Source organism: Paralichthys olivaceus, chromosome 4 (genome assembly GCF_024713975.1).
Source record: "Paralichthys olivaceus isolate ysfri-2021 chromosome 4, ASM2471397v2, whole genome shotgun sequence".
NCBI classification, from domain to species: domain Eukaryota; kingdom Metazoa; phylum Chordata; class Actinopteri; order Pleuronectiformes; family Paralichthyidae; genus Paralichthys; species Paralichthys olivaceus.
The window spans coordinates 918,932-946,411 of record NC_091096.1 but is presented as its reverse complement, the minus strand read 5'-3'; the positions used below and the strand labels follow the sequence as shown (position 1 = coordinate 946,411).

General features: G+C 42.1%; 1 protein-coding gene across 3 annotated transcripts in view; it reads right to left on the bottom strand.

Annotated features, from left to right (window-relative positions):
* prdm6 (PR domain containing 6) overlaps positions 1 to 27,480 on the bottom strand; it is a 47,124-nt gene that overhangs the window by 14,384 nt on the left and 5,260 nt on the right. For all 3 annotated transcript variants that reach the window (XM_069523204.1, XM_069523205.1, XM_069523203.1), the window contains 5 exons: positions 22,252 to 22,400; positions 21,122 to 21,277; positions 10,962 to 11,089; positions 6,993 to 7,117; positions 547 to 922 (listed from right to left, as the gene is read on the bottom strand). In XM_069523204.1, the coding sequence (XP_069379305.1) occupies positions 547 to 922; positions 6,993 to 7,117; positions 10,962 to 11,089; positions 21,122 to 21,277; positions 22,252 to 22,400 (934 nt within the window). The remainder of the gene's footprint in view (positions 1 to 546; positions 923 to 6,992; positions 7,118 to 10,961; positions 11,090 to 21,121; positions 21,278 to 22,251; positions 22,401 to 27,480) is intronic.

Genomic DNA, 27,480 nt, shown 5'->3' with positions numbered 1-27,480 from the left:
GTTCGTATCCAGTGACAGAAAGTTCCCACCGCATCATTTCACCAGGTTTACTGGAAATCTGTTCAGTAGCTTCTGTGTAATTCTGACAAACCAACCAACAAACACACAAACCAACCAACAAACCAACCAACCAACCAACGAACACACAAAAAAACAAACCAACCAACCAACCAATCAACACACAAACCAACCAACAAACACACAAACCAACCAACCAACACAAACAAACTTCGTGGAAGTAATGAATTGTTCTTCAGACTTCTGGAACAGACTCAGTGACATTTGACTGATCTGATGGACATTTTCAACCTTGTTACAGATTTTAACATTTAATGTGGGTAGTTTTTTAAGGGAATAATTTAAAATCAGTTCTGGTTGGGACACATCCGCATCATCTTAACTAGTTATTATTGCTCACCAATCATTCCTCAGACTGAAATGTGACATGGTTGGATAGAAAGAGACGGAGAGTGATCATTGAAGACATGACATTGATAAAGTGACATCATACTTCCTCCTCTCACACGTGGATGTTTGCAGTCGTACCTGTCGGGGTTCTGTGGACAGACGTGCATCTGCAGCAGGATCCTCTGGGTGAAGGTCTTGAAGCACTGGCCACACTTCCACAGGTGCCAGTCGCTGAACTCGCTGCTCAGCTGACTGGTGGACGTTGGACTCGCCAGGACTCGCTGGTTCTTTGAGCCCAACTGGCTAAAACTCGAGTCCGACTGGATTCCGATCCCGACCTTGTCCAACAGGGAGAAACTCCTTGGGCAGGGGGAGTGGGGGAAGACCATGGAACGCATGAGGGAGGTGGAGGGGGTGGAGGAGGAGGACGAAGAGGAGGGTTTGCCGTTCTTGCTGAAGGATTGGAGGGACTCCTGCCTGGTCATGGCCTCCACCACCGTAGCTGGGACGTTCACTGGAGACAAAAGTAATAGAACGGAAATTATTTTGTTAAGTAGGAAACTGGTGGTTTCAAGACTTTCACAATAAAAGTCAGTGAGGAAAAGTAAAACCCCTGCTTAGCACGGATCAGTGTTTTCTGATAACATTAGTGACGACTAAAACCACAACTACGAGCTAAGACACAAGAGTTCACCTTCAGCAATGAACTCAAACAGAACAGTTTACATCCTGTAGATTCTCCGACAGCTTTGACGAACACAGGAAGTATTTGAACTGTGAATTATCGTCTTTGCAATTCTTTGAAATCAAGTTCTTTTCACCGTAGGAACAAAAAATGGCCCAAATCATTAGCGATGATGATTTGTGCACTGTGCAGCAGCGAACAGGGGCTGGAGCCGTGGTATCGAGGTCCCGCCTACATGCGCTCAAACACTCATGAGTCAGTCTCAGCTGTCAATCATGACGTCTCCGTTTTTATATCATCTAAAAATTAATTAAAACCAAACTGATCAGAAACATGAACATTTATAATAAGAACGACCTCAAATGACCAGAAGATGCTTAAACTAAAAACCAAACGAAACTTTAACCTGGAGAAATGATGAGTTTAATTAAAATAACTCTCGATCCGTCGCTTTAGAAGTTTCAGCGTCTGTTAAAATAATTCTCATCATACTTTTCAAGAAGAGTTAAATGTTTGACACTTGAAACTTTCTGTCTTGTGATACGTGTGTTTTTCTGTGTTTCATGCTGAGCTCATAAGTTTCTGTATCTGTCACCAGGTTGATTTCTGGTCTGTGTGCGACGCTGAACAAGCAAAAGTAATTCTGATGATTTTGTTGCTGTGATGGAAACGACAGAGCTTCACATCGTCCTCGCCGAGGCCACGGCCGGCCGCAGGCAAACTGCAGCTCCTGCTTCCAGTCAATGAGATTACGAACCTCGTTAGTCTGTTGTGAGTCTGTTTTTCAGCTCAGTTGCTGTGACGTGCTGTTCCTCCCTCAGCGACCACAGAAATGTTTCTCAAACTATGGCTCAGGGCCCAAACTGGGCTCCCAATTTGTTTCTGGACAGTTACCACATACTGGGATTCCTAGTAAAATGTAGAATTTAGGAAACTGATTTTCTTGTGAAATGTTACAACCACAACACAAACAATATTTAATAACTGGAGAGACGTTGGAGATTCGCAGTCTAACTTTTCGTCCGTACTCTTGTGCAAGTCTTCTGAGAGCTTGAAGGTGGGAACTGACGACACGGAGCAGTACCACCGGACATTGTGAGGGGGCAGTGTAGTCCAACCAAGACGATTGTGAGACACAAGATTTTTGGGGAAAGAATTCGAGATTAAAAACTACAAACTATATGTAACTATATGTAAACTCTGTGCTGCCCTCTAGTGGATGAATTGTTTAACAACCATGTAAAAGAGCATAGAACTTTGTGGGCGGGGTTGGTGACATCATTCGAAATGTTTCTTTTACGCCGGTGATGACGACAGGACGTTCGTATGTGAGACAGAATTCAGATCAGATGAAACGTGAACAAACATGAAGCTTCAGACTCTGAAAGTCAGAACAATGACTTTACTCATTGAGTTGAATCAACTGGATGGTGAGAAATAATCTGTGTAATATATATATAGAAAATGTTTTTTACATTGTCCTGTGACAAATGCTTCTGCTGATTCAACTCAATCTGTATTTGATTTCAATAACTGGATTTGTCCTTTCTGTATTTTGTGACGCTCATGATTTGATTTATTTTATGAGCCACTTTGTTTCTGATTTGTAAAAAAAGATTTATAGAAGCTGGCGAGAAAAATGAATTACGTAGATAAGATGAACATTTGGGATAAAGACGTGTTGCTCGTGAATATAACAGACAAGTTCAAATGACATTAACGGGAAAAACGCACTATATAAAAGTGTGTAAATTAGATTTGGGGTGAACCGGCTGATGCCAGCTGTCCTCACTTGACCCAGAATTCAGCTGTGCTCTGCTCCGTGGTCAGAGCCGGAGTCCATAACCCTTCATTAGGTCTCAGATGACATTAAGAGGGTTTGTCTCTCTTTAAGTCACCGGGGACGGTTTCACTTTTCCTTTGGTAAAAGTGATTTGTTGGAAAAAGCTGACATGTGACCCGGCAGGAAGTCAAATCATTTCACTCCGACACCAGAGAGACAGTGACGGACACTTGGATCAAGGCCTCGACCTTTTCCAAACATTAACCAACTCACTTTAGTTTCCTAAACTTAACCAGATGTTCAACATGGCAGCAGATGAAAGTCGCTCATAAGACTCTTGACAAACAGAAATTACTGTGGGGGGGGGGGGGGGGCAGATTCTGTTCATCTTCAGGTTAATTATCTTAATTAAAATGTTTTCATGCTCTAATGTTCAGAATCTCTGTCCTCAGACTGTCCATCGCTGCAGCTCCTCTTTTCAGCCTCTGTCTCAAACTCTTGGTTTTAGCTCCTGTCTCTTTAAGACCCCTCCCCCCCTCCTGATAGAGCCCAGTCTGCTCTGATTGGTTAGCTGCTCCACTTCCATCATGCAAATGTGATGACATCATAATGTAATGTTATGTAACCCTCTGAAAACACACGCCCCCTGCTGGCGTGTTGTTTTCATGATCCTGTTTAAATCGAATTTGAAATCTAAAATAAAAACCATAATAATTGGAACACGTTTTCTTTTCACGGCAGAAGGTGAATCTGTCCTGTCGTACTGTGATGACGTCATTACGTGTTGTTGATGCACGGTGGCGCCAGAGAGTGACGGGAGAGGAGGAAAAACCAATTTATACAAATGTGGACATTTGTTTGTTTTGTCACGTCTTGACTTCCGTCATTAAATAATTGTCTCTGTATCATCTGTGCTGCAGCTCTGTCGTAACCGTCCTCCATCTTTCACCAGCTCACCTCTGCCATCAGCCGCCCGGGCTCATTGATCCTCTAATAACCTTATGAGGAGATAATTACACCATTTGTAAGTTGCCCGACGGCGCTATCGACGGCAGCGTTACGCGCCGCTCGCCCACTCTTAATTCATTTTCCTACAAACGTTGCATATACACAAAAAATGCCGGTCAATACGGTTTGGGCTGCTCATGAAACGCATCATCAAAATGGGAAAATTATACGGATGCAGTTTGCAACAGTGCAGCGTCTGTGTTTTCTTTCTTTGTGAGGGCGTGACGGGAATTCTAACGGAGACAAAGTTTTCACAGCCTGAAGGAGCCGAGTGTCGGACGAGTATCGGCCTCCATCTCTGTTCCTGTTCATCCATCTGTCTTTCTTTAACACTCGTCTTCCCGCTCCTTCTCTTTTCCTTTATGAGAACCCCTCTAAGCCATCCTGTCTTTTACTCTCTGCTCGTATCTCTGTCGCGTTTCGTCTCCCAGATTTCAGATTTGATGAGAAATTCATCATCGATGAAAATGAATTTCCCAGAAAACTCAGACCTGACCCAGTTCACACTGAACAGTGTTTGTGTGTGTGAGTCATGGTGATGTGCATGGGTGTGTGTGATAGTTTGTGTGTGTGTGAGTCACTGATGTGTTTTTAATATCTTTTAGAAAACCATGATCTCTGCTTCATGTTGTAAGAATCCGTTCACAGCACGTTTTACTCTTCACGTTGGAAATAAAAATATGAACCAACACATTGATGATCTTATCTTTTAAAAAGAAACTTTACGTTGAGCGTGTGAGTTTTCAGATGGTTTAAACTAACTCCTGTTTGTGTGAACGTCTCCGTCTCTTTACTGGTTTGAAGAACAGTTCAGATCTTAATCATAATCAATAACAATAAAGTTACCAGTGATTATAAACTCTTATAAAATCAATACAGGCAATTACACTGACAGTCATAATACTATGTCAGATAGAGAAGAGACGTCAGGAGCTGCAGTGGAGATAAAGACTCTTCACTCCTCCTTTCAGTCCTCATCCCCTTTTCATTTCCTTCTTCCTCTCCCTCACATTCTCCTCTCATCCCTTCATCCTCCTCTTCCTCTCATGTTCTTATAAAGCTCAGTTCAGCTCCACATTGATCCTGCTGCTGCAGAACAAGTAAAACAGAAAGGAGGATAAAAGAGGAAGAAGAAGAGGAGGAGGAGGAGAAGGAGGGATGTGAAGAGGAGTCTCCTCACACTGATCCGTCTCCACATGTTGTTGTTGTTAGGCAGCGGCCGAGCTGCGGAGCGTCAAGTCGACAGACTGTGATTGGATGGAACGTGCATAAGTAAACAACCACAGGGCGTGTGTGTGTGTGTGTGTGAGTGTGTGTGTGTGTGTGTGTGTGTGTGTGTGTGTGTGTGTGTGTGTGTGTGTGTGTGTGTGTGTGTGTGTGTGTGTGTGTGTATTGAACAATCTGTCTTTGTGTTTAACGCCTGGTGTGTGTCTGATGGTGTTCTGTATTTTAATAAACATTTATTGTTTTATATATTTTCTGCAACTTAATAAGATATATAACTATAATTCATTCTAAAAAGTTATTGTTCTGGTTTTGGGCGGACACAACCAAATATATAGAACTTGAATTGAGAATTTGTTTTAATGTAAAATAAATACATACATGCATTTTGTAAAACCAGCTGATGAATGAGTCAGGTTTTGATGTTGCTCTGACAAACGTGTGTTGTGGTTTGTGACGGTTTCAGTTTCCTCCGCTGACACGTCACACGTCTCACAGACGGACAGAAGATAAACAGAGCTGCAGCTGCTGGTCCTGTTCTAACATGTTCCGTTAAAACGTCTTTAACTGAGGACACAGTCCTGTCGTCTCCAGCAGAGGTTTGACATCATGTTCGTCCTCCGTGGGCACAATCAGCAGATAACGATGGAAAACCCCAAATGCAGTTAGAAGTCAAACGTCTTTAATTCAGAGCAGAGACGCTGTTTTTCACTTTAATCTAATTTCACCTCATTTAGATTTGAAAAAACTTCTGTCACTGCAGGGAGACGTGTGTGTGTGTGTGTGTGTGTGTGTGTGTGTGTGTGTGTGTGTGTGTGTGTGTGTGTGTGTGTGTGAGTGCGTGTGTGTGTGTGTGTGTGTGAGTGTAAGACTGTGCGTGTTATTATCTGTGGGAAACTTAGAGAAACTTAGATTTCAGTTGAACAGAGCAAATGACGACGAACCAAAGATCCCAGAGGCCTCAAATTATTAATCACAACCCTCAGACGACAGACGTGAGTTTGAGATCACTGACTCACTTCTCACCTGCCGGAGCCAAGTTCTGTTTTACCTCTCGTCCAGAACGCAGCCGCATGGTTTCCTGTCAGCGCACGTCACTCTGATTTTAGCTTCAGGTCAATTTCAGAATTGGTTTAAAGATTAACTGCTGACGTTTCAGGTTCTCACACCTCAGAACGTTTCAGATGTTTCACCACCTGACGTCTTCAGATCCACAGTCCCCACTGAGTGTGTGTGTGTGTCTGTGTGTGTCTGTGTGTGTGAGAGTGTGTGTGTGTGTGTGTGTGTGTCTGTGTGTGTGAGAGTGTGTGTGTCTGTGTGTGAGAGTATGTGTGTGTGTGTGTGTCTGTGTGTCTGTGTGTGTGAGAGTGTGTGTGTCTGTGTGTGTGTGTGTGTGTGTGTGTGTGAGAGTGTGTGTGTGTGTGTGTGTGTCTGTGTGTGTGTGCCACAGACTCGTCACGAAGAACAATGTCATGTAAAAGTCGTTCCAGCTGTAAAACAAACCAGTTTGTGGTGAAACGTCTTAATTTGCAATCAGCACGATCTCATTTCACTGCGACTCAGTGAAAGACGAGCCCCTAATTCAATTCACTTCAATTTAGATTCCACAGATTATCTTTTCTTTTCTCTCTTCTGTTCTGTCCTTTTCTCCATAATTGTGCCAGAAAAAAATGTCCGACTTTGTTTTTTCTCCCTGCAGCGAGTTACTCTGACAAATCCACAAGAAAACAGTTAGAATGGAAAATATAAAACGAGGCTGACTGGAGGAGAGGTAAACAAAACTAAATTGGTGGCAGAAAAACAGAGGATGGACAGAAGAGAGGAGGAGGAGGAGGAGAAAGAGAGAGAGAGAGAGAAGGAGAGAGAGAAAGTGATGTTTCTCACAGTTCTCGTCCTGAGCCGTGCACTGCAGCGGGATGCCGAAGAAGGAAGTGTAGGAGTCGTTGTACCAGACCAGCAGCTCGGTTCCTCTGGGGATGTCCATACAGGCTCGGTAGAAGATACACGACCTGCAACACACACACACACATCCTGTGTTTTCCCAGGTACTTTTACTTTTATAAAACATTGTGTTACACGTTCACATAGTTTTTTACAGTTTTCAAACTCATCTTTAAAGAGCGGGGTATCGATCTATTGGTCCAATCAGAGGGCGACATTAGACTCCACCTCTCTTCAAGTACTTTTACTTTTAATAAAGTATATTTACTCTACTCAAGTAGAAAAGTTAATGTGTTATTTGTACTTTTACTTCAACGTTCAGTCAGTCGGGCTCTGACTTAATAACGTGAAGCTGATGACTCATGACGGTTTATACATTAGAGACTGATCAGGGGTCAAAGGTCAGTGAAGTCCTCTCCTCTGAGGATCGTGAATATTAATAACCGGGACAAAGACAAACTGTCCAACGGGACACGTGACGTTTCAGTGACTCTGTCCAGGTCTGGAAACGCCTCTCGTCTGATAACAGCTCCACTTCACATCAGACCGAACCCAAATGATTTATGGGAAATATCTGGCGTCTCTCACTCTCCTCAGACGCAACTAACGGCCGCGATGCCAGCGAGCCGAAGGTTCCCGGGTCACGCTGACGCTAAAACAACACCTGACCCGCTCAGAACCAAGGTCCTGACAAAGTGAGCAGTTCATATCCAGACGTTCCCACACACTCGGTGTCAGACGGACACGATCGTAGCCGAGAGGTCACAGGTTCAACTCTCACACGTCTCCCACGTTCTACTGCCAAAGTGCCTTCGAGCCAGAAAACAAATGACTCCTCTGCAAACAGCTTGAGAAGAATTCTCACAGTGAGGAGACGTTCAATCACAAGCAGAAGTGCTTTTTAATGTGAAGATGATTAGAAACACGTTGGATTTCCTCGTGTGTGAAGTTCGACTTCAATAAAAAGCTTCAGTTCATCGTCACTCTGTTAAAACATCATTTAACAACCGGAGAGCTCAACGTCCACGACACAAACACAAACACCAAGCTGCGTAAAGACGTGAACTGAAGTCTGGACGTGTTCCTGGAAGGTTCTGGAGGTTCTGGAGGTTCTGGAGGTTCTGTCAGAGTGAGTCCATGTGAGAAAACAGCAGGAGAATGTGTGGAACCTTCTCAGTGAGCGAGTGGACGTGGTGATGAGGTTTCTAACACGTGACGTGAAACTGGAAGAACGAATATCTCAGGATGAAGAAGAGGAGCAGAACTGCGTTACTCCTCCGGCCCGACTACGTTAACTGATATTCACCAAAACGTGCGTGCACAGTTTGTGTTTTGAAATACTCACATTTCTAACGTCTGGACTCTATTGTTTCACATCAGCAGGTTTATGTGTCCGCGCTGCTGACACCTAGTGGCCGGAGGCTTTATGTTCACAGGTTGTCTGACTTTGAACAAAACATCTCAAGAGCGATTTGAGGAAATTTCTCCAAATTTGGTACAAACGTTCAGTTGGACTCAAAGATGAACTGATTCGAATTTGGTGGTTGAAGGACAAAAGTGAAGGTCTGAGGGACGGACAGACGGGGAACCTGAACATTTGACAACAAACTGAACTGTGCAGGTGATTTTTATCATTTGTTCCTGTCGGACATTTATTAAATCAACCAGGTTTGAATTCCTTCATTTCAGATGTGATTTATATGAACGACTCTGGACGATTCATCACAGTCACGATTAAGACGACTTTCTTTTTACTGTCAAAGCGACTCTGAAGGGAAACGAGGAGGAATTAACAGAGAGAATGAGAATTTGAGAAGAGGAAAAATAATTAAAGGAGAAAAAGCTGAATAGACTGAAAAATTAGGGCGGAGACAAAAGAGAGAAAAAGTTAAAGAATGAAGAGGAGGAGGAGGAGGAGGAGGAGGAGGAGGAGGAGGAGAGTGGGAAACTCTCAACTGAATGACACCATGCTTATTTAATGAGGAGACCCCGCCAAAGTAAAATACCAAGACGTAGAAAATGAAAGGTTGAAATGAAAGAAAGACTGAAAGAGAAACAAAGAGATTAAAATAGAGGGAAAGAGAAGTAGAGGAATACAGAGAGAGTGAAAGACAGAGGAGGATATTTAATAGTCTTAGTGTTTATGATGGTGAATACCTCCAGAAGTTTCTGTTATATATATATATATATAATTTTACAGTAGTACTACAGTAGTCGTGTACAGAGCAGCTCGCTCCAGTATCAGCTGATGTATGTAAACATGAACGGATGCTGATCAATGACTGGAAATAAAGATGGACGACTTCTCCTCCAGAAATGAAGCTCAGTTATCTTTAGCCGCTGATGATGACGTCATGTTGAGTCTGTGCAGTGGTGATCGTGGTCTCCATGTTAGCAGACGGGACGTGGACCAAACTAAGAAAATCTAAGTTGACTCAATGTTTTGGAGGGAAGTGGAAACATGTCGTTAATGTTTATTGGAGTCACACGTGATGTGGAATAATTTCAGATTTCAGAATTAAATGTTTTTAAAAGTTTTCCAGGAAGGAATAAAAAGATGATGGTTTATGTTCTGATCATGAAAAACTGAGACAAACTCAAACGAGCGTAAAACTATTTGTTTCCCTTTTTCTAGAATTGAGAATCAAGATGGTAACAGAGAAGATCTCTGTGTGTGTGTGTGTGTGTGTGTGTGTGTGTGTGTGTGTGCTTTATTAATTCTTTCCACACCGGGGGAGGGGCGGGGTGGTGCCGGACCCATGTGAAAACACAGCCGGGAGGGACTGGTCTATAAATCAAACTTACCCAATGACCTCCCGGGTTTAAAAGAGAAGGGGGGGAGGTGCTTGTATGTATTTAAAACAAATGTATGTGTTTAATACAGACTGCTGCCTCAAGCAGGCGGGGCCGTGCTGTAAATCAAACACATCCAACAGGCTCTCAGGTATGAAAAATAAAGACCCCCGCCGCCGAGCAGCCGCTCAGCGGGACGCAGCGTCGTCAGATCTCTGATCTTCTCTGTTTTCATACAAAGCAAAACTGGCTTTATAATCTGGTTTTAAATAAAAACAACCGAGGACCAGTGTGAGGTTCAAAATCTGACGAAGCAAAACACCTTTCACTGTTTAATAAAGTGTGAGAACAAACACTGACCCAGAATAATCCTGCTGATAAAGAGTCACAAAGACAAACCACGATTTCAGTTTGACCCCCGAGAGGAAAAATCACCTCACGTTATTACATCATCATCTCAACAGTTTAAGTCCGAGCATCAGCCAGAAACTTAAAGTTCGCTCGGAGAAAGTCAGAAGGAAACATACAATACTTCTTCTTTGATTCAAACACTGTGGAGAACAATCCACGTGAAGCCAGAGCCCGGAGCTTGTGTTCTGTGCAATGACCAGCAGAGGGCGACTCCACTGGTTGTTTTTAAAGAGACGGACGTGTTTACAGATTCTTGCCTAGAAGTTAGTGCAGGACAGCAGAGATGACGATGAGGATGAAGTTCGGCTGACATCATAAACTCCTCATGAAAATGTTTACTGACGTTATAAAGTGAGAAGTAGAGTCATTTTCTATAGAAACTACCAGGGGAGTCGCCCTCTGCTGGTCATTACACAGAACACAGGTCTCAGAAAGTCAGGTTAAAGTAACATGAAACTGTTTCCTGCTGAGAACAACTTTCCCTCCTTTTGTTTCTCTTGAGTTTAATTCGGCGATTGATTCCCTGAAGGTGTTTTTGAGACATCATGTTCACAACGGGCATCAAACCTCCGGCCACTGGGCGTCTCCGAGACATAAAAACATCGTGATGTGTTTATTGTGCAGGCCGAGTGCAGAGTGTGTGTTTTCTCACGCTGACAGTGAAGTGTGTGTAGTGTGTGTAGTGTGTGTAGTGTGTGTAGTTCTCACCTGTACTGGACGACCATCATGTTCTGCTCCCCACAGTGTCGGGCACAGCGGATGTACCTCATCCAGCTGGATTTACTGGGATCGTTACCATCGATAAAGTGCTGTAACGTTCCCTCTGTGTCGTAGATCTGCAACACAGAGTATCAGAGTTTCAGAACGTGCTGTTGCTCCTGCACATCTGTCTGGACCTCCTGCACATCTGGAAGCCCCTCATCCATTGAACCGCAGCAACATCAGATGCAATGAAACGTTCATTCAAACGGCTTCAGAAGACAAATCACAGAATGAACAGAGGAAGTTCAGTCTCTTCTGTCAGCTACAGGTTCACGAGGAATGTGTGTGAATAACAGATCTGCACAACGAGATGAGAGAATGAGAAATAAAACGTCTCGGACACGTCACCTCGGAAACATGAACAGATTTAGCTCCTTTGATCATTTTAAGTTCATACGTTTTTCTTCCACATGTGAAGAAATGTGGGGAACATGGTTCCGGTTTCACGTCCGTCACGTGTTAGAAACCTCATCAACACGTCCACTCGCTTTTCCAGATATTTCATTGAACCAACTTTGTATTTTTCGTCCGAAGTTTTCGATAAATAAATCACTTTGTGTCCGTCACGTTTACAAACTGACTCCTAAACCTTTTTGCGTCGTTAAAGTTCTGGAACAGTTTTCTCGTCCGTCAAAGTCGTGTTGTTTGAGCTGTTCAGGATCAACTGAACGAGTCTTCTTCTTTTTCATGTTTGTTTTAGAGGGAATCAAACTGACGTCCAGGAAAAGACTTGGAAGTGATCGGGATAATTTCACAGCTGTTTGATCAGAAGAGGAAATTCTCCGGATGTTTCCACTGCAGAGATTTACCACCTGAAATATTTACTACAATGTTTACGATGTAAAATATTTCATTTAATATTTCAATAACTTGACATTAAACTAGAAAACGTTCTCTCATTTTAAGAAGGAGCTGAAAATAATATTAATTTATAAACTGAAAGTAAAATCTTTATAGATTTAGAACTTATAATTTGTGTTTCTGGAGTTTCCTGGGGAATTAATCTTTGCGACCGTCTTGCACTAACAGTTAATTTAAAATGTTTCAAACAAACCTCGGCAACAAATCAGAAGCCTCTTATCCGCCGTCAGGCCTGTTGGGTGTTAAACGTTACACAAACCTGATTTACACCTTGTTAAAAGCCTCGCAGCACCGCCTGCCAACGTCTGCGCCATAACAACAGCTTCAGACGTCTAAAAATACTTTTTCACAGCAACAGAGGAACCAAAGACCCGAAACATAAACCGAACACGTCGGTGTTTAAAGATAGAAAAGAGGAAGAAGAGATGTTATTACTCTCCACTCTTCTTTTAGTCGTTAACGTTCTGCTTGTAGTGGAAACTGTGAGAAAACGTGTGTGTGTGTGTGTGTGTGTGTGTGTGTGTGTTTGTGTGTGTGTGTGTGTGTGTGTGTGTCTAAATCCTAACACTTCTCACACATCTGATAATTGACGTCAACAGGAACGTGGATTTTTTTGCTGGAACATTATTTCCCATAGTTTGTTACATCAGAGACTTTCAGGACTCGTTGATTTCACCTTCAGAGTTTTTAAAGCTCTCACTCTAAAGCTCTTCTCCTCGTGAATCCTCTGCTCCCACATTTCTTCTCTTTCTTATAATACTGATCATTTGACCTTCGTGTTATTCTGCATGAATGAACTCTCTATATATATCTTCAGTAGGTTTTTAATTCATGTGTATTTATCATTTATTGACAGTTTTACCACGATAATTATTTTTATTAGAATAAAAAGTTATGATATATAAAAAGATTAGCCTAAAAAATATCACCTGTTTTTACAGATTAACAAAAATTATTTTTTTTAAATGGTTAATGGTTAATCCTGGTTAAAAACATTTTTTCACAAGCTAAACTTGAAACTTTTCTCCAAAGCTCTTTGTCCGATGTGATGTGTGTTACACTTTGTCAGTGTGTGTGTGTGTGTGAGACCTGATGTTCAGTAAAACTTCAGCAGCTGCCTCGTAGCTCGATGTCATTCTGTCACTGACGTTTTTTGCCGCCTCTGTTTATCGAATCCATCGCCACTAAATTCCATCTGTGAGACAAACGGTCGAATTTAACATGTTGTTTAGTTCAACAGCTAAAAAACGTTTTAAACACAGTCGAGCTGCCGGCGTCACTTCTCCGTCTCAGAACAACAAAACTGACTACAGTAGTTTTTTCTTGTTGTGGCTGCAGCTTCGGTTTCTAAAAACGAAATGATTCATCAGTGTTTGAGTTTCAGTTTGTCTCAGACGTTCATCACACACAGACACACACTTCACACCAGCTGCTGCTGGAGGAGGAGACAGGTCCAGAGGACGTTTACGACTGATGAGGCTGATCATTAGTTTTGATTATTGATGAATCTGATGATATTTGGTCGAACGTAGTGAAAAAAATGTTGTTGTGTCCAAGAAATAAGAAATAATTGATGGACACGTTTTGAATGAGATCATGTGGTTGGTCCCTCTTCTTCTTCAGTGGTGTAATTAAATCTGTTTGGAGAATAAGAGCCGCTGAAATAAATAATACACTTAATATTATTCTATTTTAATTAAAAACCTTTCTATTAATTATTATTATTGTTAGTGTGTTCATTCATGTTCATCACAGACGTGTTCACTTCTTTATTTCTATTCAGAGAAAAATAATGAATCTACTGTTAAACACAGAAAACTTTCTCTGAGTCTGAATCAACTCAGACATGAGAACATCTTTAATGTCTGACTGACGACTGTCAGAGAGCGATCTGCACAGCCTCACCCAACAGCACTGTGTGTGTGTGTGTGTGTGTGTGTGTGTGTGTGTGTCTGACAGTGTTTTGACCTTTTGACCTTATTAAAGAGAGTAAATCTTGTTCTTGTCTGAACTGAGCACACGCTAAAGAGATACCCTGAGAGTGTGTGTGTGTGTGAGTGTGTGAGAGTGTGTGAGAGTGTGTGTGAGTGTGTGTGTGTGTGTGACAGGAATGTGATTCAGTTATCAGTGAAAAACACTTAAATGCAGCTCTGAACCAACACTGGCATGTAAATGGATGCTGCGCCTTCAGAGGAGGACGTGTGTGTGACAAGTGTGTGTGTGTGTTTATCACTAGGTGTGTGTGTGTGTGTGTGTGTGTGTGTGTAAGCTGTGAGATATCATGTCTGAAGGTGTGATGACACTTCCTGTCACACACAGAAACATGAAGAGGTTCAGAGTTCAGATTGAAGATGTTTGTTTCAAATATTTGAAGTGAATCAGTTTTTAATTTTAGTTTTTCATAAGTAGAATAGAAATAGAAATAAGAAAGGTACGCTGATTCAATCCAGTAAAACACTGACGAGAGCTGCAGGACTCAGGACTCAGGACACAGGACTCAGGACTCAGGACTCAGGACTCAGGACTCAGGACACAGGACTCAGGACTCAGGACTCAGGACTCAGGACACAGGACAGGACTCAGGACGTCAAGGACGTGCGAGGACGACGCCTCAGATGCTTCACGTCACCTTTGACCCTGCGGTGACGTCAGAGTTCACTGAGTTCAGTCTGAGGTGAATTGGAGATATTTGCTGGTGTGGTGGATTCAAGCGCTCGTGGTAACGTCTGACATTCAGGACTCGGGAAGCAGCTGCGTCCATGAGTCACAGCAGATGGTGGAGAAATCGAATTTATCAGAGAAAGACGGAGCTAATCAGAGGCTGTAAAGAGGATAATGTGTTTTTTAGAGTTTCTTGTAACAATGATGTTTCTGTCTGGCAAACAAATGTCAGATATCAGATGTTGGAGCTTCCCACCAGCACATGAACACATGCACATTTCTAACCAGTCCACACGTGTTGCACCATGACACCATCAGCTCCGAGTAAATAACCTGATCATCTCTTTTAATCATAATATACAAGAACAGACCCATTTATCGAATAAAGCTCAGAAACACAAGTCATAAAGTAACGGACCGAACAATCACCGCCACCAATAGATTCAGTTTCAGTGCGTCCTAACCCCACGGCAAAATAAAATTAAAAATCTCAACCTACGCCAGTGGTCGGAGAACAAACCCCCAGATTACTAGTTTTTTAGTTTATTTCACGATATGGGACTGACACAAAGAGCAGCGTAACAACAGGGAGGGAAAACTAACTGTCTGGGGCCCCGCGCTGAGAGTGGGCCCCTGAGAACATCTGATATGATCAACTATGTACAAGAGACTGCAGCGTGGTCAGAACCCCCCCGACGAGGCCCCATGACACTGACTCTCCGCCGAATGTTTCGTAATGTGAGATGTTTGGTCGAAGACTGAAACGTCTCAGTGTGTTTGGGGGGGTTTGTCTGATGACGGGTCCCTTTTGCCTGGGGCCCCCAGAGGCCCTCGATCCGCTCCTGGAACAAACATTCACGGACGCCGATGTCTGTCATGGCAGCAACATTCACTTCCTGTTTAGCAAGTTGAGCTGGACTACAGAGCTTTTATTTTGAAACAATGTGAGCTCCGGTCTGAAGATTGTGTTGTTATAACTTTATGGGTTAATCGTGTCGGCCACTTCTTCTTCTTCTCTCTATGCACAACTCTGTCGTCTTCTCTCTTCTTCTTCTTCAGTCCAAATGGAGTAAAACTGTTCCTGAGAGCCGATCAATGCTCGCAAGCTTCTGTTCTACAGCTAATCAATGAGACTCCACTAATTCTACTGTTATCTGCTCCCTTCATCAGCCTCCTCTTTTCTCCCTCCTCCTCCTCATGTCCTGTTCCTAATCTCACTCCTCCTCCAGCAGGTGTTCACTGGAGTAGTGATGTCACGAGAACGGATACTTCGGTACCAAGTCGATGCCAAAAGTCTAAAAACGTCCGAAGGCACCGAACAGGACAGAACTCACGAAGCTCTCGCAGCCGCTCTTGTTTCTTCTATGTCCAGATCTTTCCATAAAGGGGTGTGTCGTGTAGTTTGTTTTGTTTTTGCCGTGGGATCGAACCGAGGATGGAAATCTCAGTATCTGGATCGACTACAAATGTTTGGTATCATGACATCACTACACTGGAGCTGGTACAGGATTGTAAAATGAGATTATTTGCAGACATCATGTGCAGATGACAGATTCAAGAACAGTCCTCGTCTGCTCGATGAAGGATCCGATGTTCTGTCCTCCTTCCTTCTTTCTCTCCAACTCTTCCTCTCTAAAGAAAACACAGCCTGCCCTCCACCATCCGTCTGATTCTTCTCCTTGTTGTCATCCTGGACGTGAAACCCTCCCTGACCACAGAACGTGTTAGTCGCCAGGTCAAAAGAAATGAAGGTTCAATAATGAAGCCTCATTCGTCTCATCTGTGACGAGCTGCTCTTCGGTCCTGTGCTCGTTCAGTTTTCTTAAGCACAGCCTGTCTTTGACGACTTCATTTTTCAGCAGCAAGCCTCATAAACCGCGCTGCCATCACCACTGCCACCGCCGCCGCCGTGCCCAAGAGCAACAGTCTGGACCTCCGCATACATACGTCCGAGACGCTTCATCAGCTGAAACAGGGTTTTCAGCGAGCAGCGCACCATCGCCATAAATCAGAGGGGCAATAATCGTTCAGAGAGACGGATAATATTTAGATAACCGACCCTGATTCACCTCAACGTCTGGAGGCAGAGCTGCTGCTTTCTCACACAACAAGGACGAACAGGGAGCAGCAGCAGAGCGCGAAGGACCAACACCACGGTGCCGCCATTACCCAGAGGTCCAGTACCAACACCACCAACAGAGCTACCCCCGCCCAGACGGAGGTACCACTGCCCACAGGTCCATGGTGCTAACATCTGTAGGACTGAGGTAGCACAACTACTCCCTCCACCCAAACGTAACCTCCCCCAAACCATCTTGTTCACCACCACAAGGTTCAACCCTCTCAGAGAAACTGCTTCCATCAACTGGAGACAACTTTAAAAAATCTATCGATGTGACAAAACATCTTCACTCTGCAGATATTTCATAATAATTCTGTCTGTACATTAAAAATCAATATGAATACAAATCAGTTTCTCTGTCTTCACTTCTTCCAACTTCAGAATCATCTTCATTTCACGACCTTCCACAGTGTTGCTCTCTGTGAAGGTTTAATAAGAACATCAGGACATGTGATGAACAATAGTGACTGAGCTCAGCTGATCAATAATAATTGAGTTTCGGTGCCATAATGAACATCCACAGTTTCTAACCTGTGACATGAGGTCCACGTGTTTTTACAGTGCGGCTCGTCGCAGCGTGTGAAGCCCCTGCAGTCGTCAGGAGAGGAAACAACCAGCGGCTGTATCACTGTGTAAAAACACTCTGATCAAACAACCTGCTGGATTATGAAGCGACGACGCACATGTTCACACACACTCTGTGTTTTTCTACCTCCGAGGTCCTGGTGGAAAACCCCACTCTTTGTTCTCGGACCCCCGTGGTCACCATGCCTACAGGGTGATGTCACACAGCGAAGGGAAACGTACGAGAGGGTTTAACCAAACAGCACCGAGCTGTGGACGAAGGAGAGATCAGTCAAACCTGAAGACGCTGAGCCGCAGAACCAACATGTCGGGTCAGCTGCAGGTCCCTGATCCGTCCAACGTGTTGATCGGACGAAACAAAAAGACGAAACGAGCGATGAGAACTCTCATCGAACAGATTCTGTTCATCTTCAGGTTTATGACTGTAACATGTTTTCATGCTCTAAAGTTCAGAATCTCTGTCCATCGCTGCAGCTCCTCTTTCAGCCTCTGTCTCTAACCCTTGGTTTTAGCTCCACCAACAGGCGACAGAATGAAGCGCACCTTTAGCTTGAATCAAAACTACAGGTGTAAAACTATTAAACCTTTCATATCTTTTATATATCTTTAATATCACTGAGTCTCTTCAGAGAAACGTGAAACTCACTGAACCGCTGCTTTTGTCCCGTGGTCGTTTCCCGCTTCGCTGAAATCCAAACAACTCGAAACTAAACGTGTAATTTTGACATAAAACCATCGATGACGATCACGTAACAGAGGCGATGATGTCGATCACAGACTTTCATAAAAACCCAGACTCGGCCTTTAAGTGATGACATCAGTCGAGGAAACATCAAGGAGCTTTAACCACAAACCACTGAAGTCGATGTGAAGTCTGACGGGGGAGCGACAGGGAGGCGCTGACGGACGGACGAGCACCAGCGGACAGAACCACAGACGAACAACAGTGATTCAGCTGCACCAAACAAACGCACACGCGATTTTGACGTATGACGCAAAAAGCCGAGATACCACCGGGCGCTTTGGTATTTTCATGATCCTCATGTGTCCCGTCACGATCCCACACTAACAAAATATTTGGTCTCAAACTGAGCGGCTGACGTTTTCTTCTCGTCTCCGCTCTGAACCTTGTTTTTTTTTACCGACAGCTCGTCCAGAAAACTCCGGTAAAAACCCAAAGGTCAGAGACGAAGAACCTCGGGCGGTTCTCATGTTTTCACTGAACATTCTTTCCAATCAAGACGACGGAGAGGTTCTGACCCAGAGGTCACGGGTTCAAACGAGGAACCTGTCCCTCAAACATGTACTCACTGTACTAAGAGAATACTTCTACTACTATATTAACAATGTTCTACTCATAATATATTATATATAATACTTTATCATTTACTCCTGATTAATGTTAAAGGTTCGTATATTAATTTTATTTCTATCTCACATTCAACATGTTGTTGTTATTATTATTATTATTATCATTGTTGTTTTAAACCTGTTAAACCAGACCACATCTCTATGATACTAATGTGAGGTGATGATTACTATATTATCCTATGTGTTGTGATTGGCAACACTAGCGCCACCTGTTGAAACTGAAGACTTGTTTACATTACTCATTGTTGCTGGAGTTGAATCACATTGTTTCATAAATTAATAGAAGCTACAATGGATCATTTTGTGTTTATTTATTTCATTTTTAAAACATTTCAATCAAACCAGATTTTATATCCATATATATTTACTGGTAGGAGTTCATTACACATGTGCCACTAACCATTACCATTCGTTTTATATTTAATAAACTCGATCATCTATCTATCAAACATCTCGAGGATCTGAACCAGAGCGTTGAACTGAATCCACAGATTTCAGATCGGAGCCGACACACGAGGTTAGAGGACATCTGATAATAATCAAAATGAAACTAAGATAAAGTTTGTCTCCAGGTTTCTGTCTCGTGAGTCTTCATCAGACACAGTCGGTGATAAAGTGAAATTATTCCAGCGTAAACTTCAGTCTCATCTCAGATCAATTTGTCGAGCTGGAAAATACTGCAGCACCGCAGAGATGCTCCGCGGCTCCGCCCGCTGGTGACGGCAGGCGTCTTAATTAAAACTGGCCCTTCCAGGGCGCCATGGACAACATGACACCAGCTCCCTGATTGGCTATAGGACACACATCTCTTCCTGTTTTGGGGGGCGTCAATAAGCGAGTTTAACAACCAGTGAGTTTTAATGGGATCTGTGTGTAAAGCCTCGTGGTCAATAGGCCTAATGACCGGTTTCAGCCCGGCAGCCGATAATCTGCCGATGTTAGAGTCGGGTTAACGGATCGGGATTTCTCCTCGGGGGTGAGGAATCAAAGGCTGGTTTGAGAGCCCTCGATGGGTCCTGACTTTTCTCTTTAGGGTCCAAACACAACGACAGACGACGTTTATTCAGACTCAGGTTGGTTCAAAGATTTTTTCATGTGACTGAGAGAAAAGAAGAATTTATTTCTACACCTGCAGATTTATTCTTCATCACTTGTGCAGGAAAAACTGTTTCCTCTCAGCACATGAATTTATTAATTTTAATGAAATGATCCAATTCAATAAATTAAATTATGTCACAAACTTTCATGGAATCTGCAAAAAGAAAAAGAAAGAAAACAGAACAGGTTAAAAACTAAGATTTAAAAAAAGTGTTGAATTCAATATTTTTGGGAAGAAAATCTAATCTGTTAATAATTAATTGGTCAGTTTATTTAAATTTAAATTCAAATATCAGAAATATTTTAGATGTGTCCGAACCACTATTGTAAAATAAAGAAATAATAATCTTCATAATAATAATAGTTTGGTTTGTTTGAATTTTTATTAAATAGTACAAAAGCTTAAAAAATGAAGTCATAATTTTTTTTTATCTTTTTCATTATTTATTTTTAATTCTATTGCCTCTCGTGTTTCCTCTTTTCAAATTTAGAAGATTTAAGTTATTTCAACATTTCAGAGTCGGAAAAACAAACATTCTTACATGTCACGTGTGTTTTCAAATTCTTTTCCCAGTTTCTATGTTTTTCAGTTTATTCTGAACTCGACAGATTCTTGAATTCGAATGTGACGACTCCGACGTTAAAGCTTCGTCTTCTGCTTCTTCTCCGAGAACTTCAACAGTCGACGAACATGAAACTGGTACAAAGTGTGAAACCAGACTGAACGGACCGGACGCTCCCTCCTGCTGGACTTGGCTTTCTATGGCCGCCCCAACCCATCACCCCCCCCCCCGCCCCATGACCTCTGACCCCCCCGCCTCTCACCCCCCCTCCCCCTGACGTCCCGCTGTGGTCAACAGCAGAGAGACTGATGTCCGGTCAACCGACGTCTGACTGACCTTTACCAGCTCGGCCACGGGGGACTCATCTATCTCTCCGTCTCCCAGCATCCCTCATTCTCCCCTCGCCCCCCCCCCCCCCTCTCCCCCACAATGCTAATGCAGCTGTTTATAACTGCCACATTGACTTTCTCCTGCCACTGTATGTAAATACAATCTGCTCTGATCAATGGGTTCACAGCTGACATGAAGTGGACCACAGAGACACACACACACACACACACACACACACACACACACACACACACACACACTGCACAACCTGACAGTGACACACACATGACTACACAAACCTTTTGTATTTTACATTCACACAAAGACACACACACACACAGGATGAAGTTCATAAATATGGCACAAAGAATAAGTGTGTGAGTGTGTGAGTGTGTTTCCTCATGAACAGAGTTTAAGGTATAAGCATTGTCACACACACACACACACATACACACACACACACACACACACACACACACTCACACTCACACACACACACACACACACACACTCACCTCCCACAGGTGTCGTGTGTTCCTCATGGATCCATGCAGTTTGTCCAGCAGCAGCGGGATCCCCTGAAACGGACCGATCCAGGTTCCCTGAGGAATCCTCTGAGCTGCACAGATCCCGTAACCCAGACCTGGAACCGTGCTCGTGCACAGACACACCTGCACACACAACACACCTCCACATGAGTGCACGTTCCTCTGTGCCATTTATTTCTACGCATCACAGGTCAAGGGTCAAAAACAACGTGTGAACGTGGGACCAGAGAAAATATCAACACAACACAAACTCTTCAGCAGAGAAGAGTTCAAGGTTTGTTTCAACACGAGAACGTCCTCAGTGTTGTACGAGCATGAAACTCACAGTAACACACTGTTACACACACAGTAACACTCACAGTAACACACTGTTACACACACAGTAACACACACAGTAACACACAGTAACACACAGTAACACACACAGTAACACACTGTTACACACACAGTAACACACACAGTAACACACTGTTACACACACAGTAACACACAGTAACACACACAGTAACACACTGTTACACACAAATCACACAAACAAATGTTCACGTATGAACCATCTGAACATCGAGCAGCTGTCGTGCATCTTATCTTCGTCACATTTTTGTCACTGTGTCATTTTTCTCTGAAACAAATCTTGATCAATTTTAGTAAAATAAATAATCAATATACATAATCTCTCCACATGTGTGTTAGTAAATCGGCTCCACATGTTCCACGTATGTCAGACTGAACATGTTTGTTTTTTTATCTACAGAATCATTAATTCTTTATTTCTGGACGATGATTTGGATGAAAATGTTTTTTAAGTTTAGAAATGTTTTTTTTGTTTTTTGTCAAACAGGATTTTGTTTCCTCGCTTTTTATTTAAAATCTAATTTAATTCTAATTCAAATTCTCTTCTGATAAATAAAATGTGATAAACACAAACAGATAAAATATCATCTGAACAACATGAATCACTTTGTTCCACAGTGAAAACTGTTTTTTAATTTGTGACATTTCCCCTCAGCGTCTAATAAACAAGAAATAATAAACATTAAATATTCTAAATATTACAAATCACTAAGAATATTTATTAAAGCAGACGCAGGCCTCACCTCTCTCGGCAGATCTCTGAGCCAATCAGGGACGTCCGGCATGGTGACGGGAGCCGCCGAGCTGCTGGTGCCGACGAGTCGACGCAGAGAGTGAAGAGGCCCGTGCATCGGACACTCGCCGTTCCTGTTGTCTGCACACATGTCGCAACCTGGACACAAAGACCAGACTCACGTTAACCTTCAATAAAAACAGAGTTAAATATAACCTTCATGTGATTTAAATGGAATTAAGATTTGAAGCTTTACATTTAATTATTAGTTGAGATTCAAACAATAACAGTTTGTGATTTCTGATTGAATATGTTTATTTTATTTTATTGTGATATTACTGGGGGGGGGGGGTTCTTCCAGAAAACAACTGTAATAATTTATATAAACTAATTTACGCCGTGTCAGATGAATTACTGATTCATATCAATGAGCTTTAGATCGAATCTTATTGGTTGTAAAAGTTTATACATCACTTCACTGTGTGACATCATTTCCTGATTGGTCATGATGTCACTGATCACATGACCTCACATGAATGATGAATCGTTTCTGATCAAAATACAAACTTTGGATTTTTTCTCACACACACACACACACACACACACACACACACACACACACACACACACACACACACACACACGTGACTGATGATCGATTGATCACTTGAGGTGAAATCATAAATCATAAAGCAGCTCTGTCAAATTAAAGGATTATTCCGCTCTTCACAAGCTCGTGTGTAAAATTTGGACGGTGAAAAACTGAGAGTGATGAAAAAAGGATCTGAGTTCTGACCACGAGGAAGAAAGAAACATTTCTCCGCTGTGTCTTTCCAGGTTGAATGTGGCGAGCAGCGTTTTGCTGGGAATTAGCGAGTGTCAACATTTACCCAGAGATGCAGTCTGACAGTAATGGACGTTAATTGACTGTAGCAACATAATGAGATTATTATCTGGACAGAAAAGTCCCACAGAGCAGAGACGCTGAGAGCAACAGGATGTTCATGTTGTCGTTGGGATTTTAAAATGTTTTTCCCAAAATTAAATATCCGCCTCTCGACAGGGAAAAAGCTTCTTTTACACGGTGATGGATTGAGGTTAATTAAACCGTATTATGGTCATTTATTAACCTCACAGTGTAGCTCACGTTCACGCTCGAGCAAATGGGAAAAATGTCAGAGGCTGAATTCTCCTCGATCCTCGACTCTGAACTCAAACTAGACGAGGTGTCGTTTTTATTTCAGCCGAGGAGAAAACGTCTGAAGCTCAAACTACATCAACAGTTTTAATGGAATCACATCGAAATGATCTTTGTCGAAAGATTTCAATCTGTAGATTTATGTTTCTAAAATAAAACGATTTCAAACTGTAAATAAGAATCTTGGTCTGGAGCCGAACATCAGCTGTGAACGGTTCCTCAGACCAGAAGAGGAGTTCTGGGTCTGGATCAAACTGAACCTGGTTCTGATGGTTCACAGTGGAACCACTTTGTGGGACCAATCACAGGAAGTAGAGACACATTAAACCATAGAAGAAGAAGAAGAGGAAGCAGCACAAGCAATCCTGTGAATTTGTCAGTGTCTACAAACCAATCAGAGTCAAGTATAGGAACATGTGAGGAACACGTCAGGAACATGTGAGGAACACGTCAGGAACATGTGAGGAACACATCAGGAACATGTGAGGAACACGTCAGGAACATGTGAGGGACACGGTTCAGCTCTGAAAGCTGCTCCAGTGTCGTCCCTCAGAGTCTCTGGATAAAAACAGTATTTTTTGTGAACTAGAATATTTTCTGAATTCCTAACGAGAGATGATCCACGGATGATGTGTGTCTCTGATGAACTGTCTGTGAACTCGTGACGTGTCCTCGCCGCTCATCTTTCAGACTCAGTATTCTGTGACATCCTCAGTGTTTGGACAGCTCCGCTCGGCCTCTGATCTCCGAGCGACAGACGCCATTTCCACCTAAAAGCTCTGCGGCTCGTCTCTCCGCGCTTTAGTGACTTTTCTATTTAGACGAACATCTCGTTGTTAAAGCTCAGGTATTATTCAGCTTCATAAACACATCAGACATAACTTCTCCTGCATCCACTCTTTGGAGAGACACTTTCCATTTCTACATTTGCACTTGTCTCTAATCCAGAGAGTTTTCTGTCCTGACTCATTAAAGCACCGAACATCGAGGAGGTCGAGGCTCAGTAACTCCTGGACGTCTCCTTCACAAACCCTCACACTTCATAAAGCTTATGGATGTTAATGGCTGTGTTTGTTTCCAGCACAGCTGTGAGTCCAGATGAGGACGGACCACACAGCGCGGCTCCGCTCTGTAAACTCACAGACGCTTTTTTTACCCACTATTTTTCATTTTACAGAGAATTTGTGTTCGGTGTCAGTTTTCATGACGGACGCTCGGATGAAGCCTTCGTACAGGAAACAGAGTCAAAGAGAAGCTGGAGGAAACGTTTCCCTCCGGAGGTGGAGACCAAACACAGAGATACAACTTTTTACTGAGATGTGATTCATTGTTGAGTTTAACAACCGAAGGATTTTCTAGAAATGAGTTCATCTGAAATGAAAACTGCAGTAAAACTCGTGACAGTGTGTTTGGGTAGTTTTGTTGCACTTTGTTCAGACCAATGAGATAAACTGAGACTGAATATGAGCTAATGGATTAATTGAAGTACATTCAGACACAGCTCCACAGACGTCGTGACCTCTGTGATGTTTCTGTGAATGTGAGAGTTTAGTGACGTTAAACGAGTTTAGTTTCCGTGATTAAATCGTTTTAAACACGTTGGATTCAAAGTTTTATGTGAAAATGAGATAAAAGTTGCTCATATCATTTTTTATAGATTTACAGATATTCAGAGTTGTAACGGCTTTGAAACAACATTGAGACGAGAGCGTTGTAATTTACAATTTACTTCATCAACGTGATCTACACGATCTGACACCTGCCCCCTGGTGGATTGTCCCTGCACTGCATACAGTAGTGTCCGAAAGGGCTGCGTTCGTGTTGTCACCAACATGAGTGGAAAATATATTTTTTAAAGTTTCTGATAAGAAAAAACATTTAAAGATGAATATTTACTGTTTTGCAGCAACGTATTAATTCTTCATTAGATCGTCAGAGATGAAGCAGCAGGTTAACGTTGTTTAACTGTAAAGTCTTCATCAGTAATTTACATTTCCTGATGTTTGATCTGGATTCTGATGAATCACACAAAATGAAAAATCAATAAATACCTGATGATTCAGATATGATAATACAAATTTAATCTACGCTAATTATTCAGTTTCTTTTGTATTTTGTTAAAAGCTCAAATTAAAAACCAGTGAATGGTTGTAATTTGTCGTGTCAGACGTCTGCAGGCTCATGTTCATGTTTACTCACAGACGCTGGTTCATGTTCACAGGAAGTTGTGGTTTGATGCTGAAAAAAAAATCTACATTCACTTAAAGTTTAATATTAAAACCAAAACTGACTTTTAGACACAAGAAGGTAAAAAAAACTAGCTGAAGAAGAAACTTCAGAAACATTCAGAGTTTTACTGAAGACGTTTCCTCCTAAAAATGTAAATAAACCAAGTCAACAACAAGTCGTCACATCCCGAGGATCCAGAGGAAAACACACACTGTCGGTTTGACAAACACGTAATTTAATTTTCATGTAACTCAAATTCATTTCTCAACGTTTAACACAGAGGTTTGTGTGACAGAATGAAAACCAACAATCTCATCAGGGTGAGTGTGTGTGTGTGTGTGTGTGTGTGTGTGTGTGTGTGTGTGTGTGTGTAGCTGACTTTATTAAATTACAGTAAAACTGCCGGCTGACATTAACTCCAGATGCGAACTGGAAGAATTGATCTGTTTCTCATCAAACCTCCAGCTGTCCGATAACTTCCTGTCGTACGTTTTGCTGCTGGAACAGAATCATACGACTTTAAATTTGTTCTAATTTATTGAACATAAAATCAAAACAATATTTGATTACAAAAAAAAAATCTTTTTTTTCTGCTCCGTCACTGATCAGAAAAATCTGCATGTTTTCAATTAAACTAACAGAAAAAAACTGTAAAGCTGAACGTTGAAAAGTGAGTTCAATTTATTCACATTTTTATATTTTTGACTTTAGTTCATCTACTGATAAAGTGAAGCTTTTAATACATGAACCATAAAACATCATGTACTTTAATAAACATGTTCGAGTCCATTAATTCAACGTAATCTGAGGTTGTAAATGTTGAATATGTTAAAAATAAATCAATTATTAAATACACGTGTAAAACCTCAGTGTGAATGATCCTGTTTGACTCATATTTTACAGATTAAATGATATTCAGCTGGTTTCAGACAGAAGTGTTGATCGTTTAATAATTATCTCATTTCTAATAGAAAACCTTAAATAAAGTGAAGGTTTAAATGACTGTCTGATGAAGAGACGCCGTCCCGTTGCATTATGGGATATGTAGGAGTGTTCACACTGAGCATCTGTTGCAAACATCTGGATCATTTTGGTTTTACACAGAAAACAATTATTCATTTAACGCTTGTTTCCCTCAGAGGCCAGGTTTTATTGTGACAGCTTCACAGTTTACTTTCTTTGAGATTTATTCACTTCAACCTGTTTTCATTTTTAAAGACGTGAGTCTTTAACATCAGGATGAAAGTCGTCATCGATCCGAACATTTTAAACCAGAAAAACTCATTACAGACGATGAAAACACTTGAATAGATCATCAAAACTTTCATGTCTATTAAAGCTGAGTCAAGATAAGTGAGAAGTTTATAGAAATTAAAATTAACTGAATAATAATTTACAGATTATTACAGATATCAGTTTGAACTGAAGACGGATTAAAAACATTTCTTTTGATCACTTTTTGGCTCCATATGTTTTTATTATATGTTATTAATATTGGTTTAATTAATAATCTGGGTCAGAGAGTGACACATGAGTGTGCGTGTGTGCGTGTGTGTGTGTGCGTGTGTGTGTGACTGCTTTATCTAAACCACCCCCCCACACACCCCAGGAGACCTCAATACAGCGTGTTGGGATGATAAATAGCGGGCCGGTGGCCGGTGGATCGATCCCCTCCCCCCCTCTCCTCCTCTCCTCCTCTCCTCCTCTCTCCCTCTCTCTCTATCTCCCCCCCGCCCGCCCCCCCCCCTCTCTCTCTTCTCCACAAACACAAAACTATATACAGCAATTAATTCCTGCTTGTCCCTCCATCCC